At 38.7% G+C, this 27819-nt stretch overlaps 3 protein-coding genes across 3 annotated transcripts; 2 read left to right on the forward strand and 1 right to left on the reverse strand.

The window, feature by feature from the left end:
• Positions 1 to 96: 96 nt before the first annotated feature.
• vash1 (vasohibin 1) lies at positions 97 to 7736 on the forward strand. The gene is made up of 8 exons (XM_084742537.1): positions 97 to 622; positions 1148 to 1552; positions 2752 to 2840; positions 4046 to 4102; positions 4486 to 4560; positions 5235 to 5616; positions 7190 to 7299; positions 7506 to 7736. Exons 2-8 carry the CDS (start codon positions 1331 to 1333, stop codon positions 7576 to 7578), a joined length of 1008 nt encoding a protein of 335 aa, XP_084598663.1. The 5' UTR covers positions 97 to 622; positions 1148 to 1330; the 3' UTR covers positions 7579 to 7736.
• A 4909-nt stretch (positions 7737 to 12645) lies between these two features.
• angel1 (angel homolog 1 (Drosophila)) lies at positions 12646 to 20301 on the reverse strand. Its single transcript, XM_084743212.1, has 10 exons — positions 20204 to 20301; positions 17698 to 18597; positions 16975 to 17210; positions 16665 to 16734; positions 16130 to 16572; positions 15737 to 15878; positions 15488 to 15598; positions 14368 to 14401; positions 14065 to 14228; positions 12646 to 13979 (listed from the first exon to the last, which is right to left on the reverse strand). The coding sequence occupies exons 1-10, from the start codon at positions 20268 to 20270 to the stop codon at positions 13819 to 13821; spliced, it is 2328 nt and encodes a 775-aa protein (XP_084599338.1). The 5' UTR covers positions 20271 to 20301; the 3' UTR covers positions 12646 to 13818.
• A 1213-nt stretch (positions 20302 to 21514) lies between these two features.
• On the forward strand, positions 21515 to 27750 carry lrrc74a (leucine rich repeat containing 74A). Its single transcript, XM_084742373.1, has 13 exons — positions 21515 to 21623; positions 21795 to 21970; positions 22056 to 22163; positions 22286 to 22379; positions 23348 to 23397; positions 23519 to 23600; positions 24020 to 24105; positions 24179 to 24373; positions 24462 to 24557; positions 24694 to 24837; positions 25140 to 25244; positions 25414 to 25499; positions 26164 to 27750. The coding sequence occupies exons 1-13, from the start codon at positions 21515 to 21517 to the stop codon at positions 26759 to 26761; spliced, it is 1929 nt and encodes a 642-aa protein (XP_084598499.1). The 3' UTR covers positions 26762 to 27750.
• The last annotated feature ends 69 nt before the right edge of the window (positions 27751 to 27819 follow it).

Genomic DNA, 27819 nt, shown 5'->3' on the forward strand with positions numbered 1-27819 from the left:
CCTTTCGGAGAGCACCTGAACGCAGCATTTGTCACGGCTGAGATCATCCGCTGAGTGCGGCGCATGCGCAGTAGAGGGAAGTCTGGGAGTGTCTGAGCGGCTCGTTGGACGTGAATCCAAGCCGCTGCAGTCAGTGAACCCAGGAGCATCTGCATGAACAATGAACCGGCTGCTGAGTTGACTGTAAGGAGATGATTTGAAACGAGGATGAACGGGACGTTAGAGGAGAGTCGAGGAGCAGCTGGATTGTCCACCAGCACTGATTTACGGGACATATCTGTGGTGTGAATGACCTCTAACGGTACAGGGAATTAGTAATTTCTAATACTTTGTTGTCTGCAGAGTCAATCCTCTTAACAGACTGTGATAGCGTTACACGGGCGGGCTTGTGTTTGCCTTCTGATGAACTTTCACAGTATCGCCATTAAAATAGGCTAAACCTTAGTGTCTTAATTTATTTATTTACATTAATGTGATTATTAGTGGCCTGTGGTCTACTGGATATAACCAAAGTGCTGAATTCTGACAGCAAAATCTCTTTTATTTGTTCAAAAAAGGTTTTTTGTTTTTTTTTTTTGTACATCACATGTGAAATCATTCTCCAGCTGCTTCTACTACAGAGGTGAGTTTTTATAATTCCAGTAGAAAACCTTTAGATTTAAGGCAGCACAGATCGATATTATATCAATGTCATATGAGACCAGATATTGTTTGGGTTTAGGATATTTCTGTATCGCAATATGGCATAAGGGTTGTTTTTTTCCTGGTTTTAATCTTAAATTCCTCTTATTTTCTGAACTTATCAGACTGTTTTTAGCTGTTCTATTATTTGCCTTTACCCACCTAGTTATTATATTCTTATTATTGATGATTATTTATTTTAAAAGCACTTGTCCCTACAATATTGTGATATTATTGATATCAAGGTATTTGGTCAAAAATATTGATATGTGATTTTGTTCATATACCTAGCCCTAATGGCATGTTATTTTACAGAAAGTCATATATCATGGAATAAACTAAAATATCACGATATTGTTAATAATCCATATCGCCCAGCCCTAACTGTATGTTAAGAAACAACTTATCATATATTGTGAAATAGGCTAAAAATATTGAGATATTGTTTATAATCTGTATCACCCAGCTCTTCACGGTACCTACTTTTGTTGTGGACATTGGTGGCACAAGCTGCAGGGTGTCATGAGCTGGCCATCTGTTGTGGAAACCTACTTAAACCTGCAAGCAGATTAACCAGCGAAAAGGACAGAGGCATCATCAGTCAGGACGTTTTGTCTTCCTGCCTGGAATCATTTGAGGAGGCGGAGGGATGCTGAGGGCCACTGTGGGCTCGATGCAGGAGAGAGATGAGGAGCAGGAGGATGAAGGTGAAGAAGAGCTGAGGGATGGAGGAGTGCCCTTCTACGTGAACAGAGGAGGCCTCCCTGTGGATGAGGAGACTTGGGAGAGGATGTGGCGCCATGTGGCGAGAATACACCCCACCGGTGAAGCTTTGGGGAAGGAGATCCGGGGTGCTACAGACCTGCCCAAGGTAACGGTGTTTTACAGCTGCAGCTGATTAAACTTGACAGGAGTAACTTGTGCGTGTGAAACTTACACATAGTGGAGAAGCAATAAACACCCGTGTGTTGTGTGAAAATGTTGAGCTAGTGTTACTATGCAGTCACACATGACTTGTAGATATACAGAAAGCCATGTACCACTAAATCGGTTTGACAGTTTGGATTTCTTGCAGTGGGGTTGTGTGAGGTACTTATCCAAGGTCAGTGTATTACCTACAGTAGATGGCGGTCAGCACAACCCCGGTTTGTAGACAGAGCATGAATACATGTGGTGGAAGCTAAGCAATGTACTGCTGTGGACAGGGTCAGCAACAAAACGCATTTAAGACACTTAAAAAAGTTCCACCTAAAAAGATCTATCAGTTTATACACTATATTTAGAATATTTTCACTGCTTTACCTTTCCATCAGACAGCTTTTTCCAGCCGCTGGTGTATAAGCCAAATATCCCTCTCTTCAAAGCAACCAAACTCCATTGACAAAAACAGTCATTTTGCTTCGCAGAACACGGGAGCTGCTGGTCTTCTGTTGCCTCGATCTGTTAGTCTGTTTGTGATATTGTGTGACATCTGTGTTTTAAAGTGTTAGTTCAGATTCACCAAAGTAACCCAAAAACACAAACACGTTAACTGATAGAAGCAGAGGTAGACCAGCAACTCCCATGTCCTACGAGGTAATATCACTGATATTACCCATGGAGTTTGGTTTTGAGAAAGCAAAATTTGGCTTGTATAACAGCGACTTCTTGTCAGAAAAGGCCGTCTGACAGCAAGATAAAGGGATGAAAATATCCTAAATACACTTGCATCTACTGTTGGTAATGCACTGATTATAGATAAATAACTCACACAACAAAAATCCAAACTATTCCTTTAAATTCTCTTCCATAAATGAATATTTGTGCTCATCAGTTCTTTTTTCCAATTTCATCCCAGGCATAAAACACAATGCTAGGTCTGTCCATAGTATAGATGTTTTAGACACAGAAGAATAGCACTTTTCATTCACTCCTCATGGGAGTGCTTAAAGAGCAATTAGGATAGCTCTTGTCTTTAGCCATGCTGTACAGAGAAGAGCATAGAGGTCACACAAGACTACGTTCTCCAGCTGCAGTGAATATTGGGATTGTTTAATGGTAATGCAGTTACTTGGATGCTCTGTCCCACAGATTCCAATACCGAGTGTGCCTACATACCAACCTACCACCACGGTCCCACAGCGCCTGGAAGCCATACAGAAATACATCAGGGAATTGCAGTATCCTTTGACTAAGCTGTCACAACTTGCCAGTGAGGTGGATGCGATATGTATCATGATACAAGGGTTACGATTCAGTATATTGCGATGCTGTAAGCAAGGAGATATATTGCTTTGCCAATATTAGGAAAAAAGAACACAGCAACATATGCATACAATCTGAGTTTTAAAAAGTTTACTTTTGGGGGAGCTCCCATAGCTCAGTTGGTACAACATTCACCCCATGTACTGAAGCTGTTGGTCCTCTGCAGTGGTCTTTGGTTCAATTCCTGCCTGTGGCCCATTTGAATATAGATAACAACACTGCTATCTAGCAGCTGGGGTTTTAAACAACACAAAATGAACAACTGCTATGAATCTTTGCATATATCACAGTACAGTGTTTTTGAGAATCGATACAGTATCAGAAAATGTAATATCATGATACTCAAGTGTATCTGTATGTCTGTAATTTCTTCTTCTCTACACAGCTGTGGCTACTTGGCACCACAGTGGGCTTAAAGGTACAGTTCAGCCTAAAATGAAAATTCAGTCATTATCTATTCACCCTCACGCCAATGAAAAGTTACTGCTGTGAAACACTGCTGGAGGTTCACAGGAAAACAGTGTTATAGAATTTTCAAATATGTTTGAAAACTGGTCACCATTCACTTCCACTGTCTGGAAGATTCTGTAACACTGTTTTCCTGTGACACTCCAGCAGTGTTTTGTGAACTAAAAACTAAACCTGACCTTCAATCGGCATGAGGGTGAGTAGATCACTGCTGAATTTTCATTTTTTGCAGTTGTATATACATAATTCAAACATTCATTGCCTGATACAATTCATGACATTTTTTGCACATAATTAGTATTGCTACATCCCCAATCATTTATAGTCTGAAAGATATATTTTATATACCTTATTTACACACTGATGCTAAAAATGCTACAATGTAAAATGCTTACAAACTACCTTTACTAATCCCACTGACCCACTGTTTTGACACACTTTGATAAATACGGGCCAAACATGAGAAAGTAGGCCACTCTTGATACTACGTTCTATATTAAGCTTGATTCCCAGTCAGAGCAGAGATTCATCCATAATTAACCAATAGTCTATGAATATCACAAAACAGTTTAAGTGGCCTTCTCTCCTCTCTGCTGCATGCCGCAGATTATTCCCCATGTTATTTTATGATGACCTTAACTGTATCCTACAGGTACAATCACACAGGAACACAGTTTTTTGAAATAAAGAAGAGCCGGCCTCTTACTGCGTAAGTACATTTTTTCCTTTATCCAAGGCTGATCTTCAGTAATAGCCCCATGGAGTTTTATGACAGTGGTCACAGGATGTCTGGGACTGTGTTTGTTGATTTGTTTTGTTTAGCCTCATGCATGTGGATCAACTATATCTGTAGATTTTGTGAGAAGAAACTTAAGTGAAGCAGCAGAGGCCTGGAATTTTCAGGACCTCGCTTTATTAGATTTAGTGTCACAAATTGTATTTCACTGGTTCATGGAAAATGCTTTTGTTTGACTGCATGAAATCAATAACAGTGTGTTCATGTCAGTTGTAGTGCACTCAGCAGTGTACTAGTGTCTTATATTACGGATAATCAGTAAATTTTTTTCTCTCTTGTTCAATTGTTCTGCACAGGTTGATGGACATTGCTAAAGAGATGACACGGGAGGCTCTGCCAATCAAATGCCTGGAGGCAGTGATCCTGGGGATGTATCCTTATAGCAGAAGATCACGTTATGTGATGTGAATCGAATTTTCAACGCAGCCATATTTATATGAAATAGTAGCGTAAACAAAGTGTTACCAGCAGTACTAACTGACCCTTCCCAAGTTCTGCCCCATTTCATTCTGTGCTCCAATAACAGTCGAGCAAGCTTGGTACCTTGGTACACTTTCCCCATTCTTGTTTCCTGTGCTCGTCTATGTCTATATAAGAAAACCAGATACTGAAGATTGTTAAAAGATGTTGCTGGGGGATCTGTTCAAACAACATATCCACATCTTGAATTCGGTAATGTTAGCAAAATGCTAGCTACCTCACTAATCTACATCAATTATTAGCTAGCTAGGACCCGTTCCATTTAGTGTATCAGACCCTTTCCTGTTTCCTATGCTGTGTGCTAGGCTCATCTGTGTTTAGAAGAAAACCACATTTTGAAGATGAATTAGCTAACTTAAGATGTGACCCTTCAAGTCGCAAAAATGTCGTAGTCTTGTATTTCATGTAGCAAAGCCTTTCCACTGAGCCAACATGCACAACAAAACAAAACCTTAATTAGTATCACTAACACCTGTGTTTACTTACTGTTTACACACGGTCTTTTCAAATTTTGCTCAAGACTACAGATTAAAAGATCAAATCTCCTTGACCCACCATCATACAGTTACCTCACCAACAATATGCCAGGTGTGGAGCGCTTCCCCCTCAGCTTTCAGTCTCAGTTCTCAGGGAACCACTTCCACCACATTGTGCTGGGAGTGCACAGCGGGGGACGTTTCGGGGCGCTGGGCATCAGCCGGAGGGAGGACCTTATGTTTAAGCCCCTGGAGTTCCGGACACTGATAGACTTGGTGCAAGAATTTGAAGGAGCCTACAGGGGCTACTGGCACACCCTGCGCAAGGTCAGGATTGGCCAGTATGTGTCACACGACCCTCACAGCGTGGAGCAGATAGAATGGAAACATTCAATTCTAGATGTGGACAAGCTGACCAAGGAGGAGCTGCGCAAGGAGCTGGAGAGACACACTCGAGACATGAGGCTGAAGGTACAGTGCAGTGGGGGAGTTTTCATAACCATAAACCTTTTGCACAGCAGCCATATTGACATCAAATAGTAGGATAAACACAGGTGTTACCAATGATACTAATGTTCCATTCATTTAGAGTAGCAGAGCCTTTCCAGTGAACCAACATGCACAATAGCAGCACCCTGACTCTTTGACCTGAATGGAACATGACCTTAATTAGCGTCACTGGTAAGAACTGTGTTTACCTACTATTTACTGTCAGAATAGCTGCTGTAAAAAAGGTCTAATGGTGATGCACTGGAAAATTTGCTCTTTTCTCTAATAACAGTCACGCTGTACTGATGCTATGTGCTAGGCTTGTATATGTTGTACAGAAAAACACATTTTGAAGATGGTTAAAAGATGCTGCTGGGGTACTTTAAGTAATATCGTCATATAGTCCTAGTCACATCTTAAGTAAGCTTAAGTTGGCAAAACACTAGCTAACTAGCTAGCTAACATTTTATGTAGATTAGCGAGCTGGTTATGTAATGTTTTGCTAACAAAACTAGCTAGCTAAAAATTGATGTAGATCAGCTAGTTAGGTAGTGTTTTGCTACAGAGGTAAATGTTAGCTAACTACCTCACTAACAATTGATGTAGATTAGCTTGCTAGTACTGTTTTGCTAACATTAGCTAACTTAAGTTGTGACTTCAGCATAAACAAGCCCTAGCATATAGCATATATAAATACAGGGAGCAAACAGTTTTTTTCCCAGGAGAGCAAATTCATGTCCCAACCCAACTCTGACTCTGGCTTGTTTCCTTTGCTGGTTTGGCTCATTTGGGTTGAGTTGGGCCTGGATAAGTTTAGGCATGAGGACTGTGACTGGGTTGGTTTAAGTAAGAATATCAAGATAAGCTGATTAGAGGCAGTAGGGTGGGTATTGACTTCGCCATCCTGGGACAAAAAATATTGTATATAGAAACAGGGCTGGAAGCCTTTTTTTTTACATTTAGCTTTTGCTTTACATTTCTCACTGCTTCCAAATAAATAAATATATTTATATTTAGCCTATATTTTTAAATTCAAATGTTGAAATGTTGCATATTTTAAGACTCATTTTGCTGGTTTGACACCAGCACAAGCTGATGAAGCTCTTGCAGGACTAAGGACAATAAAGAGAAATATAATTTGTCCTCGGCAGAGGGACTGCCCCTGCTTACTGCTTATTAGATTTCTGTTGACGTGCTGTGTCTTCATGCACAGTGACTCTGAGTTGACCTGCTATTTGCGGAGCGATTTCTCTCCAATGATGCTCTCTCATCACCTCTCATGCTAACATAATGAAGGCAGCCTTGATGCTGAGCTCTGTGTGTAATAAAACTAATGTGATGGCTTGACTCTGCTCCATGGTGCTTCATGCATGGCTAGCTCAATCCATCAATAGCTGCTCTTTACAGTGAGTGCTCTGCACAATCACATTAAAAATACAGAGATATTTCAGACACTGACACCAGGCCTCTCCCCGCACACCCAGGACATATTTAACTCGTCCATACGTGGTGTTTTAAAGTGACTGAAACTCTGATGTTTGAATTGTTTTTGCAGATAGGAAAGCCTGCACCGCCCTCTCCCACCAAAGACAGGAGAAACAGCATGGGTTCACCCCTCAGAGGACCAAGCAGCCCTATACGCAGGATCAGCCGTGTTGAGAGACGGTATGATTAATCATGTGCTCCAGATAACTTGTTTCTTTACTAAAAATACAGCCATTAAAGCCACTGGTGTGTTTTCAGTCCCTGGAAAATGTTAGCAGATGTCTCATGATCTAAGAAGAGGTGCTTGATGAATTAGTCACAGTTTCCCTCTTAAGTGAATCAAACTCATTGTCTTGTCTCATTTTTTTGTGTTTGTTTTGTTGCAGTCCCTCCGGAGAGAAGAAGGTTTTGGAACAAAAGTCGTCTGCAGACATGAATGGATACCAGATTCGAGTCTGAGGAAGAATTTGCAAACGCTTTATATTAAGGTACTTGAAATAACCGTTAATTAATAGTAATAAGGCCCTCATGGCAGGCTTATTAGCACTAATATGCTTTAATTAGACAATATAAATGTTAATAATAGCATCATAAACACATTTATTGTTAGCTTATAAGACATACATAAGCACTTACAAGAAACGTGGTATAAAGTTCCTGTATTGCTTAAGAATGTTAATGAAAGCCTTGTGAGTTAGTTCTTATTTATGACAGCATTATAACAACTAACTTACCCATAATGTCATTCTAAAACTTTTTTTAGGCACTTTTCTGTTGCTTTATTAAAGATTAAGATGAACAGGGAACTCATAATATGTGTTTAATAAAGGAACATTAATAAGCCCTGTTCACACTTTTGATCCAGTAGCTCAAAAAGCATAATTAACTGTTAATAACAGAATTGTTAATGTATAATAAATGCATTATAAAGTATGCATGGAAATCATAATAAAGCCACAGCAAAAGCTTGATACATGTTTTACAATACATTATAAAGCAAGTTAGTTAAACTTAATAAAGGTTTGTAATGTGAACAATAATGTGAAACTCATAAGGCTTTTATTAACATTCTTAAGCAGTCGATAGACTATTAACAGGTTTGTTTTAAGTGCTTATATAAGACTTAGAAGCTAATAATAAATGTGTTATTAACACTTAAAAGGTCTCAACACATGTTAATGTTAATAAGCATCTTACAAGGGCCTTATTACTTATTAACTAACACTTATTACAAGCACTTTACTAGAGAGTGTTACCAATTTTTGGCTGCTTGTAAAGTTACAAGGTACCACTACACATTTGTTTCATGGGGCCACTAATTTACTCTTACTTCTTTGTACACACATTGGCCTATTCACAGGATGCAATGTTGAATAGGTCACCAGCAACTTTTTTTCTGAAAACAAATGCCTCATTCAGCTTCCCTATGTGTATGTTGTTAGAGGAGCTGTACTGTGCAGAGTAATTGGTGCTGGCAAGGTCCCAAATTATAAACAAGGGTCAAATGTGCAGCACTTTGTAAAGATTTTTCAACTGCAGAGTTTTGCTAACTCGACAGAACAAGAAACATGATTCCTCCCTGATGTTTGGCAAGACTACCACTCAGTGTAAATGTGCTACTGGACATATCATAGGTTTCTGTGGTGTTATTATGTACAACAAAAGCTCTTAAGGTTTGTCCGCAATCTGTATATCGTCGTACTGTAAGTGTGCAAATACATGTAATGTCATTTTAAATCCACTTAGGCTCTGCTGGGCAGCAACTGCTTGTGTAGTGACTAGTTTGCAAACCACTACCCTTGTGCCTTGTATGAAAATTCAAAGAGAAGAAAAAGACTTTTTATATCCAAATCATTATTGTCATTGCATACGTAAACACATGGCAGTGTAATCTCTGCTCTTCCAAAATACTGAAAATGAATGAACTAAATTGTGAGAGAGTTTTTTGATGTCGAATATCCAGATGCTAGCATGTTTTAGTATGCTATTCACCTTACTGAGATGTTGACTGAATATGGGATTGAATACACAATATACTGAAGTCTATTTAAGAGAATAAAGGCATCTGTTGAATGATAATATGAGAAACAGGAGAACCTTTGATAACGTTATTTCAAAGGGTGTGCATAAAACTGTCATTACACTGTCATAACAATGTCAAGATACCTGCCATGAACATGGCAGAGTCCTTCTGAATGTTTATGATTGTTTTCATTAGTCATGACCTCAAGTTAAGTGATACATTTTGGACCTGTCATAAAGATGCCATTAAGTTTTATTACACTGTCAAATGCTTTTATAAACAGATCGTGACTAATTTCCACTTCAAGTAAAGTGGTATCATTTGGATTTGCCATAAAGATGTCATTAGATGTTATAAGGCAAGTTTGATGACAGAGCACAGTACCAAGGTGACATAGCTTACAGAGTTACCTGACGGACAGACAGCAGTTAGCTAGTTTACTTGTTGCTAAAGTAGGCTAACTGCTGTCTGCTGTTATCCGTGACTGGCGTCAGCTAATTAGCTCGGTTAGCCGTGGTGCTAGACGCCTAATTAGCTGACTGGTTGACATTTTTGTCGTGGTTAATGCGAAGTTGTCATAGCTGAGACAGTATGGGCTTGATTCATGTCGAACATGTCAAACAATGGCAACTTTGCATTAAGTGACCAAATGACACTTAATGAAAACAGTCGTAAATACTCAAAAAGAGTCCTTAATGTTCATGACAGGTGTCATGACATGGTTATGACAGTTGTATGCACACCTCTTAAAATAAAGTATTATTGACTTTCACAGGAACCAAGACCATTATTAAGGTGACTCATGGCAACGCAGCTGACTGGCCTTATCTGCATTTAATGTAGATGTAACATTTTTGATGTACTGTATAACTGCTTTATATATATATACATTGTTTCTAACTTTTATTTGTAGCAACTTTATCCAATATTTCACTTGCCTTAAATGGTATCCAAGCAACTGACTTCCATTTAAGGTGTAAAAGAAGTTTGTTTACAGCACTTTTTTGTATTTTTCAAATTGGCTATTCTGTCATTTTGTACTTCCTCCAGTGTTGATGATCACCACTTAATATTTACCACACACACTGTTTTAAATATGTTGCCACAGCCAACATTTTCAAATGTACAGTAATGTAGTTGTTGTCCATTTTCATTTCAGTGCTCTGTAACACAGCTGTTTTGTACCAAAAGACTGTTGATTTACAGGATCACAATAAAGGCTCACTTGGATTGTGGCAACAGTTTTGTTTTCTTATTCAATATTGCTGTGATAATAGGGATTGTTTTTAACAAATTTATGGTACTGATGTATGTAATTAGCTTGTCCTTATTTAAGCATCTACATCCAGAAATGCAGTGGTTAATCAGTAGGTATTCTGTAATTAGTTGTCAGGCAGGGAATGGTGCCAGTTTCCTGCCACCCAATAGTTCAAGCACTGGGTGTCCTCAGTTGAAGGGCAGCTTTTGGCAACAAGGCAAATGATGACGAGAGCAGACTCAGGAGATCTCTTAACACTAACTGTCAGGTTTACACAAAGGAAAGTTGACGCCAACAACCCCATAAAAGGGATGAATAAGCCTCTGTGCGCAGCAAAACAGTGAATTAAAACACTCAGTTCCAACATGTTTACCCTCTAAATCTCACAATATCTATCAAACCTCACAGCAGCTGAAATGGAAAAACTATGTTGACAAAAGTAAGCCTGACATTGTTAGCCTTTATTATTCTATTCATCATATTGTTTAGGTGTGGTCAGTGTTTTCTGCAGTCATATAAATAACAGCGATAGTTCTCACTTACATCCTCAAGTGGATGCATGCAAGTCCATCTCTCTGCACCGCCATCAGCTCATAAGGTTTAATGGCTGCTGCATTCAATCAAAACCAGTTCGCAAGGAAGCACTCTCATGCCAGTAATGTACCTCTGAAGGTGCCACATGTAAACGTAAAATACTGTCATGTTTTTACTGTATGTGAAAGAGAGTGGAGACCTTCTTAGAGGTGTAGTTCTGATTATTTGAAGCAGAGATGTATTGCATACTTATCTGTGTTACCTACAGCAGATGGTGGTCAGCATGCCCCGTTTTTCGTCACTTTAAAAAGGTCTACTTAAAAAAAAGTAAATCAATTTAAGTGTACACTATATTCAGATTAATTTCACAACTTTACTTTGCCATTAGACAGCCTTTTCTTACCGGAAATCCCCATTTATATATGCCAAATATCGCTCTCTCTAAACCAACCAACCAGCAACTCCCATGTTCTGCAATGTAAAATTACTCCATAGGCAGTAATTTTACATTGCAGAACATGGGAGTTGCTGGTTCACCACTACCTCGAGTGGTTAGTTAGTGTGTCACTTTGGTGTTTTAAAGGGATAGTTCAGATTCACAAAAGTCACACAAGCTAACTAACCAATTGAGGCAGCAGTAAACCAGCAAGTCCCATGCTGGTAAATTTACTGATTTGGCCTACGGAGTTTAGTTGGTTTGAAGAGAGCAATATTTGGCTTATATAACAGTTTTTTCTTGTCAGAAAATGTTGTCTGAAGGCAAAGTAAAGCAGTGAAAATATTCTAAATGTAGCGTACACCTAAACTGACAGATTTTTTTTAGGTGGGCCTTATTTAAGTGGCCAAAACACTAAAACATTACTCACCCTGTCATTGCCATCTACTGTAAGTAATACGCTGACTGTGGACCTTGTACAACCCCACATCAAATAGTCTAAACAATCCCTTTAAAACAAGGTTTTGTTAATGTTGAGGCAGTTGCCAGGGTGAATTATAAAGAGATAAAAGTTATGTTAAACAAATCCCTATCCTCCCTGCCAGTGGAATCCAGATGTCAAACACTTTGTCCACCAGTGTTGGTGAGATAAAGAAACAGAAGGCATAATGACCTATTTGGATTAAAAACATACTGACCTACTTCATCTACTTGCATGCATTTGGTGCCGTGGGGGGGTAAAGACACACTATGAGAACCCTTGATACATGAAAGTTTTCAACTCAAGGACAATTGTATTATATAGCCAATATTTTTACATGGCACACTGACAAGAATGAGCAGTGAATGAAAGACTTGATAGGAATCACCCTCGCAGACATTCTCCAGCCCACACACAACACAAAGCTTTCATACTGAGTCCCATCATGCATGAACACTCAACTATCTGCATGAATTATTCATCCATGCATCAGCCAGACACACCCACATACACACAGACATCTTCGCCCTGACAAACTGCTTCAGTGTAGTGGGATAAGGAGGGGCAGAGCCAACATTCAGGTCACATTCTCAGCATTAGACCGGGCAGGAAACACAGGGAGCCAGACACCAACTGGAGGATTTAGTGCTGGTGGATGCTTTTAACTGTGCTACATTATAAATCCAGTTAGAAGCTGCAAACTCTAAAGCCCGGACCAGCCTGGAGACAGACTTTGTGTGTGTGTGTGTGTGTCCTTTTCTGTAACATGTTACAGAGCAAAGATGAGACACAAATTAATGGAAAATATTTATTCAATATTTTTACCATCTGAAACCATATCCACATAATCAGAGAAATCTAATTCTCATTTGAAAATTAAGTTTAAAATAAATTAAAACATTACTGTCACACAGCAAAATCAAGAGGTCCATAGTGCATTACCTACAGTAGATTGCAATGACAGGCTGAATAATATTAATAATAATTTTAGTATTTTAGCCTCTTAAAAAAAGCCCACCTAAAAAATATCTATCCGTTTAAGTGTACGCTACATTTAGAATATTTTCACTGCTTTCAGACATCATTTTTTTGACAAGAAAAAGCTGTTATATGGGCCTAAGTATCACGCTGTCCAAACTTACCAAAGTCCATAGGAGAAATCAGTAATTTTAGCTCACAGAAGAAGGAGTTTCTAGGCTACTGCTGCCTCAATCTATTACTATATTTGTGTTATTGTGTGACTTCAATATTTTAATGAGATAGTTTGGATTCACTTAAGTCACACAACAACACAAACAAACAACCAGCTCATGGCAGCTGTAAATCAGCAACTCCTGTGCTCTGCAAAGTAAAATTACTGATTTCCACTATGGAGTTTGGTTGCTTGGGAGAGAGTGACATTTGGCTTGTGTTACACGGTTTCTTGTCAGAAAAGGCTGTCTGATGGCAAAGTAAAGAACTGAAATATATGTTAAATATAGTGTACACTTAAACTGATTTGTTGTTGGTTTTCTTTAGGTGTCCACAGCGGTTCACTATTTAGCTTCTGTACTGGTGATGGTCTCTGCTTTTACAAACTGGTGGCGTGCCAACTGTACCTGTGCCTACTCTAGGTAATACACTGGCTATAGACATGTACCTCATACAACCCCACTTCAAATAATGCAAACTGCCCTTTTAATAAGATTTGTCCTATCTCAGTCATAGCTCTTCATTATTAATCTGATGTAAACCATGTGGAGCAAGACTGAATATATTGGCATCCAATATTTTTCCTGGCTCTGCTGAACAAAAATATTAACTTCTTTTCTTTAAAAACTATGATGCTCCTATGCCAGGAGTGAACCACAAACGATGGTATTTAAACCCACAAAAACAAGAAAAACCACATGTGTGCAGAACAAAAGACTTGAACCATTTAAACGGAAACATGGTTATCCTCTGACATCTCTTTAAAGTTCACCCAGTCATGCTGGATTCAGGTCCAGCTGGAATTTGGCCAGAAGACTGAGATGGTCTGAGGGGAATATGTGATTGGGAAGGCCCCTCATTGACCACAAGACATCTTCTGAGAGGAGGGAGAGAGAACCAATCAGCTTCAGACCCTCACTCGCAAAGTCACCACCAGCTGAGAAAAAAGAGAAAAACAAGTTAACTACAGTAACAAATTCATTCAGAGCTGCAACGCTGTCCTTTGTGCCGTGACTTCATACCATTTTGATCAGCAGTTACTGTGCGCCTTGGGGTGTAGAAGATGTAGTCAACAGTGGCTCCACCTTCAGAGTGCAGGGTGGTGACCTCTGGATTACCAGAACCTGGTAGGATGTGTTTGTAGACCGACTCCAGGTCTAACCGATGACTGACAGTGTGTCTGAACCTGTGACACAAAATTTAAAATTCAACATCTCAATCTCATCTAACTGAGCCTTTATTCCACCCCTTCATATCTTCTTGTTTTGCATATGACACATTTACGCTACATGTGACAGACGACAGAAAGATGAAGGTAAACTGACCTTTTCTCATAAGGTTGATTTTCCTTTGATGCATCTGTGCAAGAAAACAAAGACAAAGAACTGTAAGGCATGTTTTTTGTGCCAATGTTTTTAACTGATATTTCAACATAATTATATAGAGTTGAGGTTAAAGTTGATAGATCATCAATAAAATAAATGAATATAATAACAAATGTTCACGCATTAGTCAGTACCAAATAAGCAAGCAACCAAAAAATTTAAAAAAAGAAACAAAACGAAAACCAATAAGAAGAAATAACAACATCTGCCCCACCCACCCCTCCAATCACTTCCTTTTGGATCCCGCCCTCCCATCCCGGACATTGGGGACATGGCGAACAATTATATCAAGGATTTATTAGAATGATCGCTTGTTTCCAGTGTGACATGTTTACTGTTTTTGCCTGGTGCATGTTGGCAGCATAATTTTTAGTGATGCTATGATTTTTGCTAGAGCTGCACAATTTAAATGAATATTAATCTCAATCATGATTTTGGTTTCCCACAATTAAATGAACATGATCATCTATCATATTGATGTTTAAAATGTGTGCTCCATCCGCTCACAGAAAACTCAGCTGCACACCAAATCAACTGCTTCCTAAACGAACAGCCAGCCACCCTGCAGTGATAGCCTGTGCAAAATTAAGAATAATATGCAACAGAGAGCAGATGGGCAAAATGAAAATCAAATCCAGAAGGCAAGTGTTAGGAAGTATATCAGATTTAGGGCAAGTGATGTTAAGCACAAACAAATCACATGCAAAGAATGCATTAGACGAACAACTTACTTGTTCAAGCACCTGAAAACACACCATATACTGCAGTATGCTCAATAATATGGCTAAGAAAAATAACACTGCTAATATCACCGCACTGAATCTCTGTATAATGTTTGGTTTTATATTTTTGGTTTGTTGTCCTTGCTTGTAGTCTGCTGATTTAGGTTGTGTTTTGTTACATAAAAAAATAAACATGAAAGTACAATAAAAATATTTTGTCCCTAATATCAATTAATAATGTTGATAAATAATTGTGATTTCAAATCTGTTCAATATAATCGTGATGATCATTTTAGCCATAATTGTGCAGCCCTAGTTAATGCATTGCAAGACTGTACCTGGCGTGTTGTCAGTCACACCTGGGATCAGCACCAAGTCCACAGGACGGACACATGCAACTGGAGAAAAGCGCAGCTGCAGCATGTATTCATGGCTGTACTGAAATTTTCCTACACAACAAGGACAAATATAGGATAGGAGGTGAAGTGAGAGAGGAAATGTAACACAACAGACTGAAATTTATTCCTTGGATGAAGATTACAAAAATAACAGGAGCTACAAAGCATGCTACGCCTTCAAACACTGACCTGGTTTCTGACTCTGGCTCTTAATCATCTCCTTGACAGTCGTGTACTGGCAGTTGTCAGTGATTCCCAGACTGCTGGGCCACAGGGGGGCAGACAGTCTGTGACAGTGGGTTTTGTATGACAGGTCTTCCTGACCTGATATCTGTTGGACATGGAGGAAACATAGATGTTTATAGAGGTGATTCCTGCAAGCATCATGTCAGAAAAACTGAAACAAAAACCCTGGATATTTAGTAAAAGCTAGATGTTTTCCAGTCACTGGTTAGCTCAATGATATTTTTGATCAACAATCATCATATATATCACAATATAATGATATCCAAAATCAAAGACGATATCTAGTGTCATATCACAATGTCAATAACATTAACTATCTTGCCCTGACCTACTCACCAGCCATGATGGTAGACCCTGGAAGTAGAGCTCTCCAGAGGTGATCAGCTGGTATAGAGCCATGTTGGGGACAGAGTTAAAGTCCCCACACAATATAATGTTGCAGTGTTCACCTTTGGCCTTACAGGATTTGACCACGCTGTCGATTTCTGCCAGCATTATGGCCAGCTGAGCCAGCTTCACATCACCTCTCCTGGGGTTGAAGAGCAGGTGGGTGTTGGCCACACAGAGGGGTGGACCCTTCGCCTTGACCTCTGACCCCCGGGTGACCACTGGACAAAGCAACAAAATAATACCCACGTTGTGACGATCCAGTAGCTCCGTCTCAGGCCTGAAGAACTCCAGCGGGGTGACTGACACCTCAGAGAAGCAGCTGCTACGATAGCAGGTAGCACAGCCATCTGTTTTTGTCCCTGTGCGGCGCTTGAACACACAAGTGTAGCCTGAAGTGACAATGTGAGGACAAGATGAGTTATGTCTTTGTCATAATACCCTCCAACATGACTGTTCCACTGTATTGTCTCAGATGACCTACCCATTTCAGACAGGACTGGATACAGTTGTTCATAGTAGTGGTTCTCCTGAACCTCTTGAAGACACAGAATCTACCCACATGACATAAACAACTTGTCAGCGGAGGCCTCAGATTAATATTAATAGAGTATAACAGAGTGTCTCTAGCTTTCTTTTCCCGTTTGCAATCCTTAGCCAACCAGACTTTATATTTGGGCTTGTCAAGCAAAAGGTTGGTCAATGTTTAATTCCATACTGCATAGGAAACATGCTCAAATTAAATATAAAATGTAATACGATAAGTTGCAGAAGAAACAGTGCATTTATCTCACATCTGGCACCCATTTCTGTATTTCTTCCAGTAGTCGGCTGCAGCGGTAGCTCCAGTCCAGCACCTCCAAGGGGCAGTGTGTGTACAGGTCCTGGTTGTCCTCCAGTAGGTCTTGAGCAAGAATGTTGTAGGACATAACAGTGAAGTCTGTCGAGGCCTTTGTGAATGGGAAGGGTGTCAGGGCAGGCTCTGCTGCAGAGGCACTCTCATCCGCCTTCTCCCATACTCTCCATATTACTGGGTGGAACACAAACACATATATACGTCTGTGCAAGTTAGCAGCTGGATATTACAAACACCCAGTTCCAAAAAAGTTGGAACACTGAGTAAAACATGGATAAAAACAGAATGCAATGATTTGAAAATCCTTTTCAACCTATATGCAACCTATATATTTGATGCTTGATGATGGTATGGCGGTGTAATGGTGCCCATGGCATGGCTAACTGTCACATCTGTAGAAAATATGTCCCTGTCCCATATATTTCGGAACAGGTTGTAGGCATCAAATTCAGAATTAATGTATATTGACAAAAAACAAGAATCTTGTCTTTGTACTTTATTCCATTGAATAAAGGTCAAAAAGGATTTGCAAATCATGGCAATCTTTTTTTTAATTTACGTTTTACAGAGAGTTGGGTTTTGTAAACCATTGGTGAGTTTAGACAAATCTCATTGCAGTAGAAATGTTACAGTTGTGGGAGGAAAAAAATCACATCTTCACCTTCAAATGGCGCAGTCACCTCTGTTTCAGGGTAATAACTCATTGCAGGAAATTGCCACAGTGGGCACTGCACTTCTTCTGTCAGGCCAGGTCCTGCAGGAAAATGCCAGCCAGTTTGTGTATCATGTTCCCTGCTGAGTTTAAGGTGGGTTTGAGTGTTTGAGAGAAGGGAGGCAAATATTATCTCAGAGCTTTCCCCACTATGCATGTCATCAGCAGTAAAAGCGGCATATTCATCCCAGTATTCTGTTACTTCAGCTGTAGTTTTAGCTGGAGTTATTGACACTTCAACTCTTGGAGTCTGTATTTGTTCCTGCACTATACCGCTGGTTTCTTGTATGCTGGACTCAAGTGGAGTTACTAAATCTTCCAAGCTTTGTATCTCAAGTTTTTCCTGAAATGGACAGGTGGTTTCTTGAGCACTAACTTTCGTTTGCAGGCACTCTAATTGTGCTCTACAGTCTTGCTTTGGTTTAATGTCCTCTGTTGGAAAAATAGGTCCACCCTCTGTGTTTTGCTTCATATGGAACACCTCGTGGGTGTCTTCTTGCTTGGGACCTTCCACTTTGTCTTGTTGTTGCTGATTTCTGGTCTCTGCTTCTTTTTTCATTACTGCAGGTTGCACCTCACTCATCTCTGAAACAGCCTCAGTCTTTGTGTCTTCATGCAGGACAGCCATGAGCTGTTCTCTGTTTGTATCGGGCCTTGTATCATCTTCCTTTTCTGGGCCCGGTTCTTTCATCCTTTCTTTCGTCTCTCCCTCGATCTCACTGCTTGGGCTGAAATGCTCGTCCAGCAGGGTTGTCTGAGGCTGGGTGAAGCTTCTGGTTGTGACAACACCACCATCCCACACTGCTGTGCCATTTACCACTGCAGGAGGGAGACGCTTCTTTGAGGCCTCTGTAAAACAAAATTAGACAGTGATATCTTCATACCAGGGTTATCATGATTTTGTATTTTTCGCTTATTTTTTAATTTTTGTTTTTAATTCAGTTCGGTTTCAGTTAGTTTCCAGAGTGGATTTGTTTGTTTCAGTTCAGTCTTTATTGTTTAAAAATATTTAGTTGCATTCTAATAAAAAAAGGTAATTATGACCTGCCAGATTTCATTTGAAAAATTTATAATTAGATTATAGTGATGTTGTAAAGGATTGTTTACATTACATTACTCCTCTTTAAAATTTGGCAGTTTTAAAATTATGTAACTTTTTTTTTATAACCACTGCTCTATTTACACATGAAAGGCATGTCTGTTTTGTGGATGTCCATTTTTTAGTGTAAAGGTGCAATATTTTTGACTTAATCCAACAGTATTCAGATTAGATCACTTTTTTGTAAAATTGCCATGTAAATTTGTATTCAGTAACCGACTACATTTCACAGTGATGCAACAAGGTATTTATGCGTGGATTTTTTTTTTTTTTTTTATAACTGATGATTTAACATTTTGTATTTTAAAAAGAAGTTAATATAACCTGTAGTTTAATCACACCTGGGCATAAGAAAGGCTCAGATGTAGTGAGCGAAGATGGATGATTTTATATCCCACAGATCTGACTGAACCAAACCTAGCTGACATAACTATAACAACACAAACAAAGAAAAGTTCTGGTCAGTCATGCTTTCTAGTAAATATCATGCAAAATCTTTACAAATATATTTTGGCTTTTACAGAGCATTTCGCCTCAGATTTCAAATTACATGCTTTGACATGAAAGCTGATAATTTATCTGTCCCAATATTTATTATATATCCCTAAAACTGACTCAACCCTGATAATATGGGGGGTATTTGTCAGGGGCAAGACTTGGGAGGTTCAGAATAGTTTTTACATTACAAACACTTCTCGTGCATGTTGTGTTAACAAATTTGACTACATTGACAACGAAACTACTACCGATAATAAAACTACTAACAATAAAGACCTTAGTTATCGTGTTTTTCCCTAAAGTCTAGTTTTTATTAATACTTCATTTAACTAAACGTTTTATTAAGTGTAATTGTCTTGACTCAAACCATGCTACAATATACTGAGCCCTTAAGCTTGTGAGCTGAAATAATGACAAACTTATTGTGACATCTATCTTACTGAACATAAATCACAAAGCAAAACAGTCACACGTGGTGACGTGTTGACATCACGACGGACGTCGTGCTAGCTAAAAAAAAAACACCAAACAGGTGCAAGCTAACACGTTTCCACAAGCTAACGTTAGAGTTAGCTACAGAGCAACACCGTAAGTTGTTTTTACAAGGAAGAAAATGTTTTGTCACACTGGAGAACAACAAGAGACGTATCACGCTGAGCTTGTGATGAACTAGTTTGCACGAATCACCACCGACCAAACACAGCTGCCACATGTCAGGACGAACTGCTCAGGCAGCTGCGACCTACATTTAACGTTAGCAACCATTAGCTCCCAGCAGCTACTGTCAAATGCACACCAAAACATTTTGCTCAGCCGACCCAGACCATTTTAAACATTTACAGCCTTTGCAACATTTACCTGAGGGTCGACTGGTCAGGTACCGTGATAACGGATAAAGAGCGTAGAATAACAGGCTGCCAATCATGTTTCTTTATTGAAGTACGCGCATGCGCGGTCCGAGGCTAATGATGTGAAAGGTTAGGGGTCGCGTCAAATGTCACTGGTGTGGTTTCCCACTGGATGTGTTTTGGCTTTTTGAATTTGTCTTAATATGTTTAAAAAAGAAAAAAGTACAGCGTCCTATAATATGATATGTTATATTATATTATATTATATTATATTATATTATATTATATTATATTATATTATATTGCTTGACATTAATATTATAAACTGACAAATTCACTGCAATATTAACGTTTACCACCTGTCAACATTCCACTGAAGTTTAATATAATTTCAAACCGTGCAATAATGTTGTAATTCTTGTGTGCTTTCCTCTACCAATAGCTGAACATGTTAACAATCAAGAATCAATTAATCATTAATAACTAATAGGACATGAAACGTGTGTCTTTTTCTCAGTTTAAGTTTTATTTAAGCAATTCTTGCAGCATATTAGTTATATGAAACATTAATCATGAAGTACAAACATACTAATAAAGCAATAAGCGATTAATCAATTAATGATTAATCATTATCATCCCTACTATGCAATATCAGTATTTACTATGTGCAAAAGTGTAAATTCAACTTCTGTGTTTGTTTCTTGGTTCCACTGTTATTCTTGTTTTATTTCCTCTTGTTTATATCTTGCTTGTTGACTTATTTATTTCTTTTTATTTATGCTTCACGCTATTATGTTTTCTCCTTTGTCACTGTAATACTGCAGATTTCCTTGTTATGAGATTATTTTAATTTATCTTATTTTATAATATAAATCAGAATCAGAAATACTTTATTGATCCCTGGGGGAAATTGTTAGTGTTATAGTTGCACCCATTCAAGAAAGACTAGAAAAATAATTATAAGTATCTATATGTAAGTATATATAAAAATGTACAACATCCTATAAAATGCTGTTTGATTTCAAACTATATCATTTCTATATTTACAATTTTGTTTGCCGTTGCCAAAAACACATGATTGTAACCACACTGAGCCATAAATTGTTAATGTCACTACACATGACACTTTACCTGAAGGGTAGAATTACCTGCTGGACAGCACAGGCCTATTTCATTTCACAGTTCGAGCCGATAGATAACACACACACACACACACACACACAGGGAAATAAATGAACAATTAACCTGCAGACTGTATTCCCTTCTTATCTCGGAAATGGATTTATGGAGGACATTTTTGAAACTCTGACAGCAGACAGTGATGTCGACACTGTCTTTTGAGTCCCTCTGTTTAAAAGATGATGACTGTCCATCCCCAATTCCACCCCGGGACATGGAGGACGAGTTTGACACAGACTTGGAGTCAGATGGTAAGGACATTAAATTAAATTTGTGTACATACAGTAAGCCATTGTGCTGCCCTTACTGTACACTTTACACTGTTAATTTAACATACTGAGGCAAAATATTTCCCCAAATAATGGAACTAAATGGCTTGTTCTGACAAAGTGCCACTGTGAAACATACATACTCATTTTCAGAACAAGAGGAGGGCAACAAGGAGACATCTGTGGCTGAACTTTACCTCCAGGCCTGCAGGCTGGTGGGTGTGGTGCCAGTCTCCTACTTTATACGTAATCTGGACTCCACAACCATTACCCTCAACCACCATGGGCTGGGACCTTTGGGGTGTAAAGCACTTGCTATAGCTTTAGTGGTAAGTTTGAAATGCAATTGTGTTATTAAGTGTGGCTTTTGTAAATCTAAAATCTAAAAAAATCTGACAAGGTCTTTGTATTTAGTCTGATATGCATATCAACACTCTGGAAGTGGCTGACAATCACATGCAAGCTGAGGGAGCAAAATACTTTATGGAGATGTTGAGGGCTAATTTCACCATCCAGCACCTGGTATGTTGGTCTGCAAACCTGCCACTAGAGGGCACAAGTACCTTTCAGGTGACATTTTACTTTGCTTTTACAGTGGAGTGGAGAACAACATGTACAGTACCAGAATTTGTTTTTTCTTTCAGGATCTGTCCAACAACTATCTGCTGTCTGCAGGAGCTGAGTGTGTGGCTAAAATTCTGCTGGACAACATTTCATTAAAATCCATGAAACTCTCAGGTAATGTACCGATTAGCAGTATTTAACTTAACTGACAGTAGTCTGATGTACTCAGACCAGGCTAGACACAATGATGCAGTCCATAATTATAATGTCCATAATGGTAAGGAATGAACAGAAAGTAATTGTTGTTAATATGAATAAAATGTATGACAGTATTAATGGAAAATATTAAATTGCTACATCAGTTCTTCAGTTTAGAATTATTGGCATTTTAAATTGAAAAACATTGAAAATGAACTGTTTTCATATGTTTGTTTGTCTGGATGTTACCTGTAAGCAACACTGTACCATTGTGGAAAATCCTGTAATAATGAACGTGTTAAAGACTTTCAGCAAACTTTACATCAACAATCTGTCAAATCAAACTATCATAATACTCCTCAGAACAAGATATGGAGTCGCATTTCACTGTTTGATCATTTGTGTTACACTTAAATCCTTGTTTTCAGTTTCTTGGTGTGTGCTTTTCTCAACATACACCATGTTGCACCCATTTGTTTTTTGCAACAAGCAATTCATTTTACACCCTATCTTATATTAGTTGAACAGGAAATGAATCTAAATACACAATAACGAAACTGTCATGGCGAGATTTTATAATGCTACCGTGTTCCTTCAAGGCAACATTTACATTTTAACAGTTCTCCATGCCTTAACTATCAAATAAAGTACATTAAACAATTAAAAACAAAAAAACTGGCATTTTCAGACCATTGTTGTATTGAGAGATGACGGAGCTGAACCATGTGAGGAAGGCTGCAGAAAAGGAATTTAACATGACCTCCAAAGAGTCATGTGATAAATTAAAATACTGCCATTAGTTTCCTTTGGGTCCTGTCTTGTTTCTTAAAGTATTGCACCATAATTGAGGATTTATTGTGTGACTAAATGGCTAATAAATGGACAAATTACCTAGAAGCAACGCCATACCATAGAGGGTTAAATGTTTGATATATTCCCAACAGGGAATGGATTTACTGATGATGATGCTAAGTATTTTGCAGATGCCTTGTCGGTAAGTAATTACAGTAGTACTAAGTTATCCAAACATATTTTAGTTACATTTTGTTATTAAGAATGATAAGATATTTGGTTACTTGTGCAGTAGTTATGTTGCTAATATTTTTACATTTTAGACCAATTCCAGAATAAAAGAACTAGATCTGAGCCATAATGAGTTCTGTGGAAAAGGAGGGGAACATCTGGGACAACTACTAGGTATGGTAAAATCACTTATCTTAACGCCTTTTATAAAAAATTATTAATTCTTTTAAGCAATGATTAAAAGTTCATCATTCCAAGCAAACAAGACTATCTTTTTCTTTTTTTTTTCATGTTATCTCTGATTGTAAAGGTTGATGATTGCATGGCTAAAATTGTTCTATAGCTCCTTAATTTAGTTTTGGTATATCTGGCTGTTTTCCCTGTCACCTTCCTCATGGCTGTCACACACAATGAATATACAAACTATTTGAATTTCAGAGGTTCTTTTAGTCAAAGATTTTGAGATTTTCTCATCCTCTTCCCCAAAAGGTATCAATATTAGACGCTTCAAAAATATGTGTATAGTTTGCTGTTCCCCACATCTTCTCCAGCAGCTAGCTCCAAGTCTCTGATTTTACTTTCCATTTCTACAGCAAACAATGAAGGTCTTGAGGTGCTGGATCTCAGCTGGAACCATCTCAGAATGAAAGGAGCTGTGGCTTTTTGTGCTGGACTCAAAGTATGTGCTGTATTAGAAATTCATTTGATCACTTAGTTGTAACATAACATCTGATCGCATTCTCCATATTTAGGTGAATATGATGTTAAAACACCTTGACTTATCGTGGAACGGTTTTGGAAATGAGGGCGCCCTGGCCATGGGAGAGGCCCTGAAATTCAACAACACTCTGGTGCACCTGAACCTCAACAACAACCGCCTCACCAATGAGGGTGTGGGCATGCTGTGCAGGGGTCTTGAGTTCAATGACACGCTTCGAGTCCTGCTGGTGGGTGGGTGAGGTTGTGTTAAGTGAACATACATCTCTACTACAGATACATTTTAAGATGCTGTTTTATTGTTATATACTCCTGTAGCTGGCTTACAACTCTTTAACAGTAGAGGGCGCACTGGCCCTGGTTAATGTGGTGAAGAACACACCTAAAACTGCCTTGGAGGAGATCAATATATGTGTGAGTTGCTCTCAGATCCTGATCTGATTGTTCTGCTGTATCATTTAATAGTTAGAAGTTCAAACAATTGTACCTTTCAGCTTGAATGTGATTGTCAGCCACTTCCAGAATTAACTTGTGTCTTTTTATGGAGCAGAATGTGCTGGTAAATGAGAACTTTGTGCACCTGTTGGAGGTGACGTGTCAAGAGCATCCTGGTCTGGATGTACAGTATGGAGGGGTCGGAGGCTTTATTGCGAAGAAGCCACCAAAACGCGTTGATCCAATGAAAGTCATCCAGGTCTGTTTGGTCATCTAATGAGATTAAGTAATCCTAAAAATCTGAAATGAATGTTTATATTTCTTGTCATTTTATATTAAAATATAAACTCATAGTCATATATAGTATCAAATATATGATAGTAAAGCATTAGGAGCAAGCACATTGAGAAGTTGAACTGTCGAGAATAAACTTTTTATTCTCTTTACTCTCAAGATTCCTATCAAGTAGTCCATTCACACTTTAATTTAGCAAACCTGTCAAATGACGGCAACCCTTTCTTTGTTTGGTTGTGTAAATTTCTTCTCCCAATATTTTTCCAGGATTATTTAGATCAACGCAAGCTACGCCTGTGGGATTTCTTTCGGAACATTGACAAAGATGGCACCATGCGAGTCCCTGTTGCTGACTTCAGGAAAGCAGTGCAGGTTTACAAATAATTGACATATATCGAACTGTGCAGAGTTAGTGACATTTGCAGGGAGTACTGCACTGATGAACTTTACTGACAGAATACCAGGAAAATGTCCTCTGAAATCATGCATGATGGGCTCTTTTCTACTGCAGTGTCTGACTTTTTGCTTCTGTTCTGTGTAGCAATCAAGTATTCCTTTGGATCGATACCAGATTGAGGAGCTGATTCAGAGACTTGATCGTGACAGGACAGGAATGGTGGACTACAGGTGAGCAGAACACACATTTTGAGCCTGGAATTGCAGGTGTTGCCTTCAGGCCAACAGTTCAGAATGCCAAGTTGCAGGCTAAAATTTTTTATTAGTATTATGAAGTGGTTTTATTCACGTGCAGATGCATTCTGCGTTATCTCACACCTGGTTCTGTTATTTAAAGGGGTTGATCTTATCTATTTTTTGTTTATGAAACTACTGCAACCTTTCTTATTTAAAGGAACTACTGTCGCACAATGTGAATTTAAGCATGTTTATGCAAGTGTATGTTTGTATGATCTACAGTTTGTTAAATTTTAGTATGTTGTGTGATGCAGCAGCTTACCTTTCCTAACCTTACTTACCTGACCCTACCTAACCGCCCACAGATGGGCCTTCTAAAATGCTTCACAGACTAGGCCTGTCGTGTGTTAAGGTTTACTGTTATAGAAACATTTAGTAATTGCCGTGAGTTTTTACAATCACTTGCTATATTATTGTTTGAATGATGGCGGACGTGACTTAGTTATGATCTGGATATTTGTCCAGATCTTCACCTGGAATGGCATCATAAAAGAGTGATGTTTGTGTATGGCACAGATAGTAAATTGTAGTAAACTGATTGCAGTCCTAAAGTTTGTCCACACAAAGGTTCATAAGGTTATCTGATGTTTCTGTGCAGGGGACTGGCAGATACAAGGAAACAGATGATGAGAGATCACCGCCGCCAGCTGAGGAAGGTTGAGTCCCGTCAGAAGAAAGAGAAGCAGAAGAGTGACCGCATCCTCAAGACCTTCCAGAGCGCCGTGGAGGCGGTAACACCACGCAGCTCCATGGTCATATCTCCAGGTGTTGCCAAAGAGGATTCGAGTGGCCCTCAGCACTTCTCTGCCACCCCTCTAAGTTCTTGGCACCACATTGTCATGTCCAACAGCAGTCGCTATTCTGTCACTAATCTTAGCAATGAGCATGTCCACCTGCCCATGATAGGAGGCACCACACCTTACCGTCCCACCAGCTCCCCTGCTATGCGCTCCTACTCCCAGCCAAACCTGCTGGATGACTCCCCTCGAGGAAAGTCCATCTCTGCCCAGGGTATCCGCTCTGATCCAGAGATGAGCCACAGCAAGCTGAGCCCCACTACGTACCATCTGACCAGGTCCAGGCCTGCTCTTAACGCCAAGCAGCCAGAGGTTAAAGCCAAAACCAAGAAAGTGAAGAAAAAGAAAACTACAAAACGTGTGGATAAAGGCTCAAAGAAAACACAAACAGTCAAGTGACTGTCTGTATAATGCCGTGAAATGTTATCATTATTTTTGGATGATGTTGTTGGCTTAACTTTAAAAAACACTATTGGGTGTCTGGGCTGCTTTAAAATTTTAAGTCGACTGAATTTTAAAAGACAAGTTATATTTAAGTTATAAATTATTTTTTGGGCTTTTGCCTTTATTCAGATAGGGACAGCTGAAGAGACGACAGGATGAGTGTAACATGTTAAGTTGAACCAACAACTCTTCAGTCACACTAAGAAACACTGTAAACTAATTTGTTTTTCTTTTGCATTTTCTTTCCTTAACATTTTGAGTCGGCTGAATTTAAAAAAACAAGTTGAGGTGGTTTTTGTAATGATTCAATAACAAATAAACTTTCTAGTCAAATTAACTTGATATGAAATCAGTTCTACTAGAGAAAACATTGTCAGTAAGTTTAGAACCAATGACTCACACTGACAAGCCACACTAACAAACATTACAAATAAAGTTGATTACATTTTTATATTTTCTCAGATTGAAGCATCATTTCTTAGTTACTTTGAGTTACTTTGTTCCATCACTGGCTCAAAGACAATACGTGAAACTGCTTTAAGGCTGCAGTAGGTAGAAAGTCTGACTGATTGATTGTTGAGTCTCATCTCCAGGACATGAATTAGGTTTGTTTTCTCCATCCTGAGCCTCCTACCAAACAAACAGCACATGCAACAGTTTACCGAGGCAATCATGAGCGAGCATGGACCAGCAGACATCAGCTGTGAGTAATAAAGCAGATACCTGAAAGTACAAACTCAAAATAAATACTATAAGTTTAAAGACTGATTAACTTGAATAATTAAAAACTTCTATATTTATGCTAAGTTAATGAGAAAAGGTTAGTTAATTCTTCTAAATTCTTGTATGATTTTTTTTAGTGTTCTTTGTTACACAAAATTGCTAAATAAAGATAGATTTAAATTATTTATCTTGCTTCTAATCTCTTATATTGTTCACAGTATATACAGCATTTGTTTCTCAATCAACATTTTATTCAGTCTGTTACTGAATGAGATCTGAGGAAACAAAAC

Source organism: Lutjanus erythropterus, chromosome 18 (assembly GCF_056507025.1).
Source record: "Lutjanus erythropterus isolate fLutEry1 chromosome 18, fLutEry1.hap2, whole genome shotgun sequence".
Classification (NCBI taxonomy): Eukaryota; Metazoa; Chordata; class Actinopteri; order Lutjaniformes; family Lutjanidae; genus Lutjanus; species Lutjanus erythropterus.